Below are 15,010 nucleotides of genomic sequence, written 5' to 3'. Positions count from 1 at the left end.
GACTCTATTTATTATACAAATTATAAATACTCAAAACCTTTAAAATTATATCACATCATCTATTGATACACTAACGTGTACACTAATTAGTGTATATTACATTATTCCAATAAAATAGCATAAAAATTGCTACACCAATAGAGACGCTCTAAAGGCGATCCGAGTCCAAATTGCTTTTTCTTGTTTCTAAAATTATCTCGGATTTTGTGAACTTCCTTTAAATTTCTAATTAGTTTTACCTAATGTTTCACTGATTAAATTTCTTCATATCAGCAGCTTAAAGGTGTGTTTGGTTGGAGGATTTGGGGAGGGATTTGGAAAAGGAAATGGAAAAGATGTGTGAAATTATGTGAAATTTAGGCATGTTTTATTCATATTTCACCTACCTTTTCCATTTCCCTTTCCAAATTCCTCTTCAAATCCCTCAACCAAACACAACCTAAAACACCATGAAGAAATTCCAGAAGTCGCTAACCAACATGCCCATAAACTGTTCAGATGGAAGAGAAAAAAGAGAATCTAATCGGATTCGCAAAAGCATCACCGTTCCTTATCTATCAGTAGTTTCACGATGCATGATCGATCCATTACATAAGAAAGAAAATGTGTCATATTGATCCAGGAAACCTCAGGCTTTCACACAACAGTTAAAGTAGCTGAGAATGCCCCTCTTTGCCTGTCATAGAAAATCATCAAAGCATCATCTAGTCAAAACTCAAAACCAGATTATTCCAAAAAAAACAAAAAAGCAAAAGGACTACTGATGGTTCAGAATTTAATCAGACAAAACTACATAGAGAGCTAAAGGGGTATAAAAAAGATATCAAACAAAAAATTATCTGTTATTTTAATTACTCATTAAATCTCTTTCCTAAAAGATCTTCTCATGTTCCAAACTTTCTAATAATTTTTTTAAAATGAGACCGAATATTGTATATTCAAATTCAAACCATGAAATAACTTGCATATTCGTCTTACGTTGTATTAGCCAATTACATGTTTTAGAGAAGTTCTTCATTTATACATATTTTTATTTTCTTTTGGACAACAGTCAGATACCCAATAACTGTGTTGTTTCATATGGACAAAATTGAATAAAATAAATAAACTACTTCACCCCAATGGACCAAAGAATCAAGTATTTTGTTTCCCCCCTCCTCCAAATGAAAATCCTAACCCCAGTGCAGAACCAGAAAATAATGAGAGAAATGATTTGAGTGTTTTCCACCAGTCACCAATATTACATGGTTTATAACATTCATTCCATTTGCACCACTTGTGCTTTTGGCCTACGTGAAACTAGGATCATCCTAATTATGAAAAGCACAGAGGGAGGGGGTTTCAGGAGGCCCCTCCGAAAACTTGAAAATCCCACATTCATATAAGGTCTACTCTCGCTATGAGTTTAAAGCACAAATGAGCAAATTCAAATAAATATATCAGGTTATAAGAAAGGGGCAGGATGTCTAAATTGAGACAATCACTTATATTTATTGGCCAATTAGCCTAAAATAAATAAATAATATTTTAAACAAACCTGGCCCAACCCACCATCCACCTGACTGACCTACCTAATTGTTTGAATCTTGGGTCCGCTCCTGCCAATTAGTTGTATCTAAATACAACACTATGCCTCCTCCTTTGAGCACACATCACCATCATGCAACTTGTTACCAAGCTTGCCATTACAAAGTTGGTCATATCCTATGCTTATAAAGCGCCTACACACCATCTTTCCCTAATACAAATCATATGAGAACATTATCTGCAGATTCAGCATATTCAAGGGTTCCAAGTCTCTCAGATTCTTAGACAAGTCTCATACACAATTTGGTAGGTGCATTAATTTGGGAACCCATTTCCAGGATGGTGGATGTTTAATGATAGGTAATCCCACCCAAAAGATTAATAAATAGTTCACTGTGTTCCTCTGGAATGAATATTTATCATGAATTAAACAGTTAATTCATGATAAGGCATGATTAAGCCTGCTTAGTGACAAAGAAATTGTAATATTCTACTTAATGCCCAAATTGTACTTTCTAAAATAAATTTAATCTATACTGCCATCAGCAAATATATAAAAGCCTCAATGCACAAAATTTGTAACTCTTCCAATCACTTCGAGAAATCTGATCTCATCAGACATCACCAGGCTGGGCAGAGGGGAAAGAAGGGATGGGTGGTCTGGGAACAATGGAAGAGGGCTCGTAGCCCCCTTCTCCATCTTCCCTATGCCTATTTGTTCACCCAGCCCCAGAGAGATGCAGAACTCTAATTTTTGAAGAAGATGAATAGATAGAGCCATGATACATTCACTCAAATGGGGATTACTTTTTTCTATTTTAACTCTTTGGACCAACAAAATTCACTATAAAAAAAAAAAAAAAAAAAAATCTCAAAAATCAGTCAGCCAAACAACTTGAGTTCCAGACTTCTGTTGCTTCAACAAGTTGACTAGATTTCATCATCATAGTGTGAGAGTATTACGTTTCATGTATATATGGTAGTTTATATATTCTGTATATATTAGGGATTTTGTTACCTTTTTTCAGTAGGGTTAGATTGATATATAAACCAATGTATTCTTATATATTAAATAGCATTGAATATACAAGTTTATTCAGAAATTTACATGGTATCAGAGCCGTCTCTGAGCCAAAACCCTAGAAGTCAACAACTTCTTCTCCTTCTGTGTTTTTCTAGTTCGACTACAAGCTTCGTTCGTGGTTCCCTCTTGTTTGCGACACTCAACCTCTATCTTGCGAACCATTCGCGACTAACTACCTCTGCCGCATGACTCATCTGAGTTCGATTCTGCCTCTGCTTTGTGCCCTCTGGTTTTCTAGTTTGTGATTAGTTATAGTGATGACACATTTGGTCCTTATCCTCTCAGTTCCTTAAGGTTTGACTCATCTGAGTTTTGATTTCACCATCGTCGCAATCGACCTATCCGGTTCTCTTTCGCTTCAGTTTGCAAGGACCATCTCCCTCTCTACCTAGACTTCGATGATCGAAGAGGTGTCTGTCTCTGGTTTACTCGATTTTGACTTCGACTTTGGATTCTGGTCCTGTCTCTCTCAGCTTTAGTCTCCTTCTGTCTGTGGTTCTCGATTTGTTCGATAGTTCTTAGTACTGTTCTCAGACGTTGCTTAGGTATTACATTTAACATCCTATTCCTAGTTTGTTACACTAAAACCCCCCGAAGTTTTCTAGGTATTATCCTTTGCCCCATTAGTCCTCTTCTTTGTCTCTAGTTCATACCAATGTTCAATGCTAAGATTACTAGGCCTAAAAATAGGCCGTTGGCATCAAATAAGTATGCTTTCTGCCATCAGAAAAGCCATTGGAAGTATCATTGTCCCAAAAAGAGATGTTTGTCTGCTTCGTCTGTGTCTGCCTCGTCTTCTCAGCAATTTTCGATCCAGTTCTGCACCCCTCCTCTAAGTACCATTTGGCCTCTCGCCGGTTCTACTACATCTTCTCCAGCTCCTGATCCTGACTTGGCTTCCTTGAGTGCTCAGATTAGTTAGCTTTAGCATATATTGTCTACCTCCCAGCTATCCCCGTCTACCTCTATTGTTTCCTCTCTTCATTTAGGTTTGCTTGGATCTTCTTCAGGTATCTTTTTGTCTGTGTGGATTTTTTACTCTGGTGCCTCTCATCATATGACTCCCCATCTTTTCTTACTTCAAAATTGCACTCCCCCTCCCTTTCCTATTACTGTTAATGCTGCTAATAGGTCTGGTATGTCTGTTATATCTGTTAGGTCTGTCTTACCATTTACTATGTTTGCTTTCTCTATTCCATCTATCTTTATGTTCCTCGGTTATCTGTCAATTTATTATCTATCAGTCAACTTAATGCCTCCAGTTTTGATATTATCTTTTCTTCTTCTATCTGTTTTGTGCAGGATTGAATGTTCAAGCAGCAGATTGGGACTGACTGTAGAGTTGGAAACCTCTATGTGGTGAAGAGCTTGCATCTGCCTATAACAACCTCTCCGACTGTCTTTTCCTTTTTTCAATTAGATTCTCTGTCCAATCCTTTTTACTTGTGGCATTCTAGATTACAGCATTTGTCTGCTGACCGCTTACGGTCTTTAGCTCAATCAAGTATATTGGGTAAAGTTTCTCCTAATGAACTTACTGAATGTCGGGGGTGTAAACTTGCCAAAATAACAGCCTTACCTTTTCGTAAAAGTACTTCTATATCTGATATACCGTTTTCTTTAGTTCATACTGATATTTGGGACCCTTCTCCTGTTCTCACTAAAGGGAATTCTGCATACTATGTATCATTTGTTGACGACTACACCCGTTATAATTGGGTTTATCTTATGACTCATAAGTCTGATTTCTATTAGATATACCGTACATTTCAGTTTATGATTACTACTTAGTTTGGGTCTACAATTAAAGTGTTACGATTTGACTTGGGTGAAGAAATATTTAAAAAATGAGTTCTGTGAATATTTGGCCAATTTGGGTACCATTCACCAAACTTCCTATACAGATACAGCTGTCCAAAATAGTCGAGCCGAGCATAAGCACCGTCATCTCCTTGAGACAACTAGGTCTCTTCTTCTCTCTGCCTTAGTTCCGGCTTCGTTTTGGGGGAAAACAGTTCTTACTACTGCTTTCTTTTCAACTGTATGCCTATTCCCCTTCTTTCTGGTTGGTCTTCTTATGAGGCTTTGTTCTCCCAAATTCTTAATTACTCCCTCCTTCGTGTGTTTGGGTCTGCTTGTTTTGTCCTTCTTTCCCTCAAAGATCGGACCAAACTTAGTGCTCGGTCAATCCTCTGTGTCTTTTGGGGTTATAGTCCTACTCAGAAAAGCTATCGGTGTTACGATCCTGTTTTCCGTCGTCTTTATGTCTCCCGTCATGTTTCTTTTCTCGAACGTCTACCTTACTTTTAGCTTCCTCTTATCATTACTTCGGTTTCCAAAGAGGATTTGGTTCATATTGATCCATTTCCTTCTGAGGTCCCTCCTGATGAGCACATCTCTATTATTCCCCCTGAACTTGTTCCCTTTTCTCCACCTATCACCCCTCTTGCTGAGTCTTTCTCCATTGAACTCCATGAATTTGCTCCATTTTTCTCCTCATTTTCCCCAGCCCACTCTTTCTCCTCCTCCGTTGTTAGTTTATTCTCATCGCCAAGCTCTCTCTCCACCGGTTGTCTCTACCCCTACTGTTGATCCTCCTGCTTCTGACGACTCTGATTCTACTGCACACTGATATCCTACTCGAGAGCGTCATCCTCCAAACAGGTTGGGTTAGTCTAATACATATTTTTCTGCTTCCTATCGCACTTTTTCGTTTGCTATTCATTCTTTTTTAGAACCTCAGTCTTACAAGGAGGCCTGTTAGGATTCCAATTGGGTTTGAGCTATGGAGGATGAATTGTTTGCCTTGCAGAAGACTAACACTAGGGCGTTAGTCCAGTTGCCTACTGGCAAGAATCTAGTTGGTTACAAATGGGTCTATAAAGTCAAAACTCATTCTAATGGTTCTCTCAAGTTATACAAAGCTCATCTGGTTGCTAAGGGTTTCTCGTAGGAGTATGATATTAATTATGAGGAGACCTTTGCCCCTGTTGCCAATATGGATACTATCTGTACCTTGATTTTTGTTGCTGCTATTTGACATTGGCCTCTCTATCAAATGGACGTTAAGAATACTTTTCTTAATGCTCATCTCACTGAGGAGGTCTATATGCGTCCACCTCTTGGCTTTTCCCACTCTTTTGGGCAGGTTTGTCGTCTTCGGCGTGCTCTATATGGTTTGAAGCATTCTCTTTGTGTTTCATATGATTCCTTTCAGATTGCTGTTACTGAGCTTGGGTTTCATCATTTTGCTTCCGACTCTGCTTTGTTTCTGAGACATACCTCGGCTGGCTTTGTTGCTCTCTTACTATATATGGATAATATAATCATCACTGGCTCTGACTCTTTTGCTATCTCTGAAGTCAAGCAGCATCTCTTCCGCACTTTCGAAATGAAGAATCTGAGTCCATTGCGGTATTTTCTTGGTATTAAAGTTGCTTCTTCTCCAAAGGGCTATTTTCTGTCTCAGGCTAAGTATGCTAATGAGGTCATTCACTGTGCTGGTCTTACTGATACTAAGGTTTCTGATACACCTATTAAGTTTAATGTGTAGCTCAACTCTATTGATAGTGTCTCTCTGGATGATCTCACTTTATATCGCGAGCTTGTGGGTTACTCAGTCTATCCGACGATTACTCGTCCTAATCTTGTCTATGTTGTTCATGTGGTTAGCCAGTTTGTTTATGCTCCTTACTCCACACATTGGGTTGCATTGGTTCGAATTCTTCGCTATCTCTAAGATACTATATTTCAAGGTTTACTATTGTCCTCTGTTTCTTCTCTAGATTTGGTGGCCTATACTGATTCTGATTGAGTTAGTGATGTTACTGATCGCAAATCTACGTCTGGTTTCTATATGTTTCTTGGTGATTCCTTACTCTCTTGGAAAAGCAAGAAATAAACTGTTATTACTCGCTCTACTGCCGAAGCTGAGTACCATGCTATGGCTCATGCTATTGCTAAGATTGTTTAGCTTCGTTGTCTCTTATCTGATTTTGGTGTCCCTCAATCTTCTCCGATCTCCCTCTACTGTGACAACCATAATGCTCTTCAGATTGTCCATAACACTGTCTTCCATGAGCGGACAAAGCACATTGAGATTGATTGTCACTTTGTCCGTCACCATTTGCCGTCTGACTCTGTCTTGTTTCCTTTCGTCTCTTCGGCTTTGCAATTTGCTAACTTCTTTACCAATACTCACACCACTGCTCGGTTTTAGTTTCTTCTTAGCAAACTCTTAGGTTACGTTTGGTAGAGTTTCTAAATATGATTTGAGAATAGGAGTTGAGTTTTGAAATTATGATTTGAGTGTGAAAAATTTGTTTGGTGAATGAGTTTTGAAAAGAGTTTTGAATTGAGTGAGAAATTTTTTATGTGACATATGATGTTTGATACAAAAACTTTTAACTCAAAATCAAACACACAACTCAAAATTCTACTAAATCTCATAAAAAAATTTTAAAATTCGAAAAATATTTTTTTTGAATATATAAAAATTAACATGTGTCAATTGCAACAACAACAAAAAAAAAAAAATTGCACTGTTCCGGTCAACCGGTAGGACGTCCGGTTAGGCCAAATTTCAAAAAAAAAAAAAATTGAAAATCACGCTTGACACAGAGTTTTCTGTTTGTTGTGAAAATATAGTTTGAAAACTCTATCCAAACATGATATTAGAATGTGTGAGTAGAATTATGATTTGAAAATCTTTACAAACACAGCCTTAGTATTTTCTGGTAAAACCCCTTGAGTCTAAGCAGGGGTGCAAGAATATTACGTTTCATGTATATATGGTAGTTTATATACTCTGTATATATTAGGAATTTTGTTTCCTTTTTTCAGTTCTAGGGTTAGATTGATATATAAACAAATGTATTCTTATATTTTAAATAGCATTGAATATACAAGTTTATTTAGAAACTAACACATAGATTCTACTTGCTACCATGATAATGCTATGGAAACTGATAAATTTTACTCACATAAGTTGTCTTTATCATATTATTTTAGTGAGTCCTGTCATCCCCACCCTCATCAATACTCTTTCTTATGCCCAACTTCAACTACTGTCCATATGTATGTATTATGTAGTGTATTAAAACCCTAATAAACTAACAACGGCTACCTGTATAGCTTTGTTCATTATTGTATTCAATTCTATCGAGAACAGCCCTTTACCACCACCAACAACAACAACAAAAAAAGAAAGAAAGAAAGTCAAGGATTATTACAGTTGGAGAGTGGTTTTGATGGTGATGGTGATGATCTCTGTGGCTGGTGTCTGTAGTAGTGGTGGTGGTGGCTGAGGAGATAAGCTCTTCTTCATTTCCAAGACTGGCTCTTGACACATCCCTCTTGTTTTGTTTCCTCATTTCTCTGATTTTTGAGAAATCCAGAGAGTAGTCTGGCAATACACCCTTTTGATCCCAGTCACCAAACTGGGGAACCGATAGCCATGGTGTGTTGTTCTATACAAAATCCAATAAAATAAAGTCACTTTTTTAGTACACCAAAAGGATAAAGGATTCTTCCAATGCCCAATATACAATTTCCATTAAGGGACACCATTGTTTCCAAGAACCATTTCAACAAGATAAAATTGACAAATAATAATGCATCCTCCTCAGTAACAGGACACGGGATGGGATTCTCTAGACCTAAAATTCATGTTTCTATGTATCCAAAATGTATCCAATGCACTCTCAATCACATAGATAATCATGTCTCAAAATTCCTGTGTTCTTGGCCAACAGAATTTGCATCCTTCTTTCCTTTTTTTTTGGGTGGGGGGGGGGGGCGGGGGGTTCCAATATAGAGCATGAAAAATGTCATATATGGGGAACAATTATATCAAAATTATCTCACTTCCAGCTATCTCTTTTTCTTGTTTGAATTTTCAAATCATGTTAGTAGCATTGTCAAACTCCAACATTTTTTTTTTTTTTCATGTGTAGATTTTAAAAGGAAAGAGAACTGATAAGGTAAAAAGAAGCTGATCATGACATTCACTTATAATTTCAAATCCCCCACTCCACCAACAAAATTAAAATATATAACTAAAACAAAGAAGTAAGGTCACAACTTTGACATATTCACTATTTAAGAGAAAAGGTCAAAGGAGTGTTTTTTTATATTATATGTAGGGTAGTTTAGGCCAATTTACATCTATCTATCAGATTATCAGATTAGTTCTCGTTTGGGAACAGGTTAATTTAGTAACTTTTTGGTTATTTGGCTAAAAAAAGTAAGTAAAAAATTTTTATATGTTTGGGATGACTTTTTAGCTAATTACGAAAAGATGTGCAAAAAGTAAAGAGAAAAAAGAATCTTTGACTTTTTTATATGAATTGTTGACTTTTTGGCTAAAAATGTAACTTTTTAACTTTTTAACTAAAATAATAAGTCCCCAAATGGGGCCTAAGAGAGCTTAAATAAAAACATATTTATTCCTTGCAGTCCGTGCCCAATAGTTTTTGATAGCGTAAAGTGTTAAACCTGACGATTTAAGAGGAAGCAAACCCACAAGTCGCATGCCTCATCCACCAGGCTAAATTCTTGGGTCGTCCAAGGAGGGTGTTATTCACCAAATCAACATTAATTTCTCAAAAGAGAAAAATAAAAACTTCCCAACCACCTTGTAGACCCATTTTAATTTTATTTTGAAGGAAATCAAAAACAGTAATAAATAAATAAAAAAAAGTATACAAATTGGAGGATTAAAAGCACAGAACTACCAGACTAGCAAAAAATTGTAGGAAACTCTAAAAATGGAAATTGGAAGTTCAAAAATTCGATTACAGAGTCAAATTAGAGGAAGAACATAAAACAAAAACATGCAGATGTATATATATATATATGTATGAACTGAAACTATAAATAAATTATTTACAAGGGGGATGTTAAAATAAATGGATATATATTTTTGATTGATATATTGATTTACAAGATTGTTGTGTATATTGATATTTTTATCTGTATATTACAAGTCCTATATATAGAGAGGTTTTGGGAGTAGTAGGTGTAGAGTGGGTGGTGGTAGTAAGTATAGTGGAGGTGGTAGGTGGAGTGGGTGAGGAGTAGTGGAGGTGTGTAGTGGTAGTGGTAGGTTTTAGTGGTGTAGGAGGTGTACATTAACAGCCCCCCTCAAACTCAAGGAGGATAGGAACTAACCAACTTGAGTTTGAAGAGAGTCACAAAACAGAAAAATAAACTGAAAAATAAAACAGGATAGGAGACACAGTATGGTCGTGTCAGACCGATGTAGCAGACAGTTTATGGGGTCATGTTGGACCGTTGTAGCAGACAGTTTACGGGGTCATGTCGGACCGTTGTAGCAGACACTGTGTGGTCGTGTCAGACCGATGTAGAAGACAGTTTATGGGGTCATGTCGGACCGTTGTAGAAGACAGTTTATGGGGTCATGTTGGACCGTTGTAGCAGGACAGTTTACGAGGTCATGCCGGACCGGTGTAGAAGACAGTTTACGGGGTCATGTCGGACCGTTATAGCAGACACTGTGTGGTCGTGTCAGACTGATGTAGAAGACAGTTTACGGGGTCATGTCGGACCGTTGTAGAAGACAGTTTATGGGGTCATGTCGGACCGATGTAGAAGACAGTTTACGGGGTCATGTCGGACCGATGTAGCAGGACAGTTTACGGGGTCATGTCGGACCGTTGTAGAAGACAGTTTACGGGGTCATGTCGGACCGTTGTAGCAGACACTGTGTGGTCGTGTCAGACCGTTGTAGAAGACAGTTTATGGGGTCATGTCGGACCGTTGTAGAAGACAGTTTACGGGGTCATGTCGGACCGGTGTAGAATGTTGTGGTGGTGTACCAAGGGGGCGACTTAGGGAGTGCGCCATGAGTGACTTATACATGATACTGTGTATAACCCCCCCTCAAACTCAAATAGGTGTGAAGATAGAAACCTATTTGAGGTTGAAACAAAGGGATTGATAAAGCTGGCCGGTGTAAAAGACACTGTATGAGGGTGTATATAGGCTGCCCAAAAAATATACATGGATGTAGATATCGAGCCCTCAAAAGTCGTGCCCTCAAAAGGTGTGCCATCAAAAGGCGTGTCATCAAAAGACGTGCCCGAGTCATGAAAAGGTGTGCCATGAAAAGGCGTGCCAGGTTGTCGGTGTCAAAAGGCGCGCGATGCGCGTGGCTGTCTCGGTGTCATGGTCGTTATAAACCGAAGCGGAGGAGGCAGAAACTGAGACAGAAAAACTGAGAGAAACCTCTGAAAACTTCTTCATTTTGCTGAGAAAGAGAGGTCATTTTGCTGAGAGAGATAGGCTGTAACACTCTGTTGCTGTTGCCCAGAAAATGGCTTCGTCGTCCCGTGGGCTGCTCACTCTCTTTCCCGATCTCAACGAGTCCACAGGAGAGAGAACTGGTGCGGTGGCCAGTGAACCTCAACCAAACACCGCTGGGTTTGCTCCGCTGAACTTTCCGATGCGGTCTGTGGAGCAAAAAATGGCGGTGCAAACGGATGTGGAGGCGAATCAGTATACTTTGAAGGCATGTGTGGAAAGCATGACGGCGGTCACAAATTTGTCGCACCGGCTGCAGAGTAGGACAAATGAGGTGCAGCAATTAAACTCCCAGCTGGCTCTGCTCCAACGCATGTATAAGGATGCGCGAGCAGAGATAAGCGTGCTAAGGGCAGAAAACAAGGAGCTGAAGCGGAAGGCCACCGTGATGTTCCGATTCGGAGGGCCGCCATATGCTGCAGTGGAAGACTTTGGGAGAGTGAACGTGCTGGGCGGCGTGGAAAACACAGGGGCAGCACCGTCAAGGACTGGCCAAGACGGAGGCAAGAAGAAGAGACCGGCGGCAGAGTAGAGAAGGGAAATCCCACTGTGGCGATTTGTGGTGGTTTGGTTTTGTTGTTGTTGTTGTTGTTTTTTTTTTTTTTTTTTTTTTTTTTGTGTAAAATTGCGATCGAGGTTGGACCCGGTCATGAATAAAATATGATTGGTGGTGCAAATTTGTAAATGGTTTGCAATGGTGTTTGGTATTTTTTTTTTTTTTTTTTTGTTTTAATAAGAAGAAGAATAATAATAAGAATAAAAATAAAAAATAGGTATGGAGTGGGTGGTGGAATGATGATTGTTTTGGAGTGGAGAATATTTTAAAAGATTTTTTTTTTTTTTTTTTTTTTTGATGTAAAATGGTGATCGGGGTGAGCCCGACATGAATAAAATAAGAGAAAGTTTGGTGTGCAAATCTGTATAATATGGCTCTTTATGGATGTGCGTGTCGGCAGTGGGAATGATAAAGAAATAAGAAAAGAAGGGGACTGGTTGTGGTGCTGTTTGAAGAAAAAGAAAGAGAAAATAAAATAAAGAAAAAGAAAGTTGGGGCGGTGTCGGCAGTGGGAATGATAAATAAATAAGAAAAGAAGGGGACTGGTTGTGGTTCTGTTTTAAGAAAAAGAAAGAGAAAATAAAATATAAAAAAAGAAAGTTGGGGTGTGGAAACCAGTTGAGGTGTCGGTGGCTTTTAAAAAAAAATGGAGTAGAATAAATATAAAAAAAAAATAAAAAGAAAGTGGAAAGATAAGAGGGGTTGATGTAAAAATATTAAAAAGTGTTCCTCATAAAAAAATCTGCCGCATGAGAAGACGCTGGAGTGGAGACCCGATCCGAGCAAGGGACTTCTCGCGGTGGCCAGACAAGCCAGAGGAGTGGAGAGCGGTGACGGAGAAGTACAGCTCGAGGCTGATGGAGCTGGAGATTACGGTGGCACACTGGTGGCAGCGGCGCGGTGCTTCTGCGGCTGCTCTTGTGGTGGTTATTGGCAGTGATCGGAGTGAGTTGGCCATGGCGACCACCAAAGTCCAGAGGATCATGAACCAGCCTATCAATCTCATTTTCAGGTTTCTTCAAAGTAAAGCTCGCATCCAGATATGGCTTTTCGAGCAAAAGGACTCGAGGATTGAAGGCCGCATTATTGGGTTTGATGAGTATATGAATTTGGTTTTGGATGATGCTGAGGAAGGCAATGTAAAGAAGAAGACTAGAAAGGCTTCGGGGAGGATCCTTCTCAAAGGGGACAACATCACACTAATGATGAACACGGGAAAATGATGACTGGCTTTTAATGGTGAGGAGTCAGCATGAAACTGCCCTTCACGTTGATGATGATGATGATTTGGATGATGATGATGAATGGCCAGCAGCATCCACAGCTTATGAATGCGCTGGCTCAAGCCAAGGGTGGTGGCGGTGGAAATATACCTGTTCAGGTGAATGATGGAAAGAGTGGACTAGGTTGAGGTCCGGCGGGCGGCCAAGGCGAGGTTGCCGCCCGCCAGTGATGCGAGAAATATTAAGGTCTTAACCTTGCTCTGATACCATGTTAAAATAAATGGATATATATTTTTGATTGATATATTGATTTACAAGATTGTTGTGTATATTGATATTTTTATCTGTATATTACAAGTCCTATATATAGAGAGGTTTTGGGAGTAGTAGGTGTAGAGTGGGTGGTGGTAGTAGGTATAGTGGAGGTGGTAGGTGGAGTGGGTGAGGAGTAGTGGAGGTGTGTAGTGGTAGTGGTAGGTTTTAGTGGTGTAGGAGGTGTACATTAACAGGGGAGATCAGCAGAGAGAGCGAGAGAGAAAAGGATTTATATTACCTCCTTGCGGTCTTCCATGCGATGAGATCTTCGACTTCCACTACAATTAAATTTTTAACAATTTTGGCGGTGATAAATACTATAGGAGAGTTTTTAGATTTTTTAGACAATGGTTTGGAAAATGGGTTCGCTTTTTGATTTGTTTATGGGTATTTTAGTTTGGAGTTAAACATTCTTATTTGAAAAAAAAAAAAAGTTATATGGGATATTTTGTTTTATTAAATTAAAAAATTTATTTTAATTTTTTGTGACTAAAATAGTTTCGAACTCAACTCAACCCTTCTTCCCAAACAAAGCCATAGGTATATTAACAATTTGCACACAACATGTGCAATTTAAATAAATATAAATAAAATAAAATATTAATTATATATTGTGAATTATTTTAGTAGATTATTTTAATTTTTGACTATTTTAGTATATTAAAATATTTGTGTTTGAAAGATAGTTTGATTTTTTTATAGTTGAATGTTGTGTTTGTGAGAAAAAATTAAAATGATTATGTGTTTGATATAGAGGTGTTCGTGGTTCAGTTGTGCCCAGAGAACCTTTAATTTGCTATCCATCTGCCAGATGGGCGGATTAAAAAAATCAGTTCACATCTGTCCATCGAATTGACGGATGCGAATTGACAAATGGGTGTCAATCGATTTAGCAGTTTAAACTTTTACGAATTTTGAACATAATACAACAAATTTTCAACAATTTTTTTTAAATAATAATTCAACTCAACATAACTAAAAGATTATCAAGTAAATTGTCAAAACACCAATAATAAATATATATAAAAAAATCATGCATTATCAAAACTATTTCATTACTTTTTTCTATTCAAAAACTATTTAATTTGGTTTTTTTTAAAAATGATAAAATTAAATCCTATATTTTTCACACAAAAATACCAAATATCAACCCTTGCCATTTGATAAAAGGATTTTCAAATTGAAAAAATAATAGAATATCTAAACTTTTTTTTAATTGAAAATACAAACAGAATATCTAAACAAATTGAAAACGTAAAGTCTTACAAATTACTAGGGTGCTCGCCATTTGACGGTTCGATTACGGCCAAATGAACCTTAAATCCTCCATTCGTCCAAAATTAGGTGGATTGGAAAAAAATCAATCCGCAACCGTTCGTTCATCATCATACATTACTACTCACCCCTAATTTGATGTGATATTTTGTCTTATTCATTGTTTTAGCATTTTTTTTTTTGTGAATTTTATCCTAAAAAAGAAGGGAGAAAAAAAAAGCTTTGCTAATTCTAAGTTGTTAGGTTCAAATCTAACAAATCAATTTCGGTAGGAGGTGTGCTAGCTCTCGAAGTGTGTATCCTAACCATTCGGTTGTTCGTTTTAATCTCTTAAACCTTCCAAGCCCTTGGTGAGTTTGGGGTCTCTCCCACGATCACGCTAGCATTAACTTAAATATCTCCTATTCAGGAGTAGTTATCAAGGAGTTCAGATCCTCTCCAGCCCTCCTTTCTAACCCTTTCTTTGGTCAACGGCCAAGATTTGGCCACGTCACCCCTAACCAGGGTCTATGGCTCAGATCAGATTAACTAACACAAAAAAAAAAAAAAAAAAAAAAAAATTGAATTTCATTCAACACAGCAAAGCAAAGCAGAGCTTCCTGAAAATTGTGTTCAAAGGCGAAGGAACATCGATGGCGACGGCTCGATGAACGAACGAACATCGACAAACAAAGCACCATCGCAGCGAACATCGACAGCTCCTTCTCG

General features: G+C 38.0%; 1 protein-coding gene and 1 pseudogene across 2 annotated transcripts; one reads left to right on the top strand and one right to left on the bottom strand.

Annotated features, from left to right (window-relative positions):
* Positions 1–450: 450 nt before the first annotated feature.
* Positions 451–13,410, bottom strand: LOC114301837 (uncharacterized). Its single transcript, XM_028246797.2, has 3 exons — positions 13,266–13,410; positions 7,843–8,079; positions 451–676 (listed from the first exon to the last, which is right to left on the bottom strand). The coding sequence occupies exons 1-3, from the start codon at positions 13,281–13,283 to the stop codon at positions 629–631; spliced, it is 303 nt and encodes a 100-aa protein (XP_028102598.1). The 5' UTR covers positions 13,284–13,410; the 3' UTR covers positions 451–628.
* Positions 12,224–12,941, top strand: LOC145823180 (uncharacterized; annotated as a pseudogene). Its single transcript, XR_014365427.1, has one exon. The product of XR_014365427.1 is annotated as an uncharacterized LOC145823180 (transcript).
* Positions 13,411–15,010: the final 1,600 nt, after the last annotated feature.

This window comes from Camellia sinensis, chromosome 4 (assembly GCF_055761805.1).
Source record: "Camellia sinensis isolate YWXY chromosome 4, ASM5576180v1, whole genome shotgun sequence".
NCBI lineage: Eukaryota > Viridiplantae > Streptophyta > Magnoliopsida > Ericales > Theaceae > Camellia > Camellia sinensis.
The sequence above is the reverse complement of the archived record's forward strand: the minus strand, read 5'-3'. Positions and strand labels throughout refer to the sequence as shown.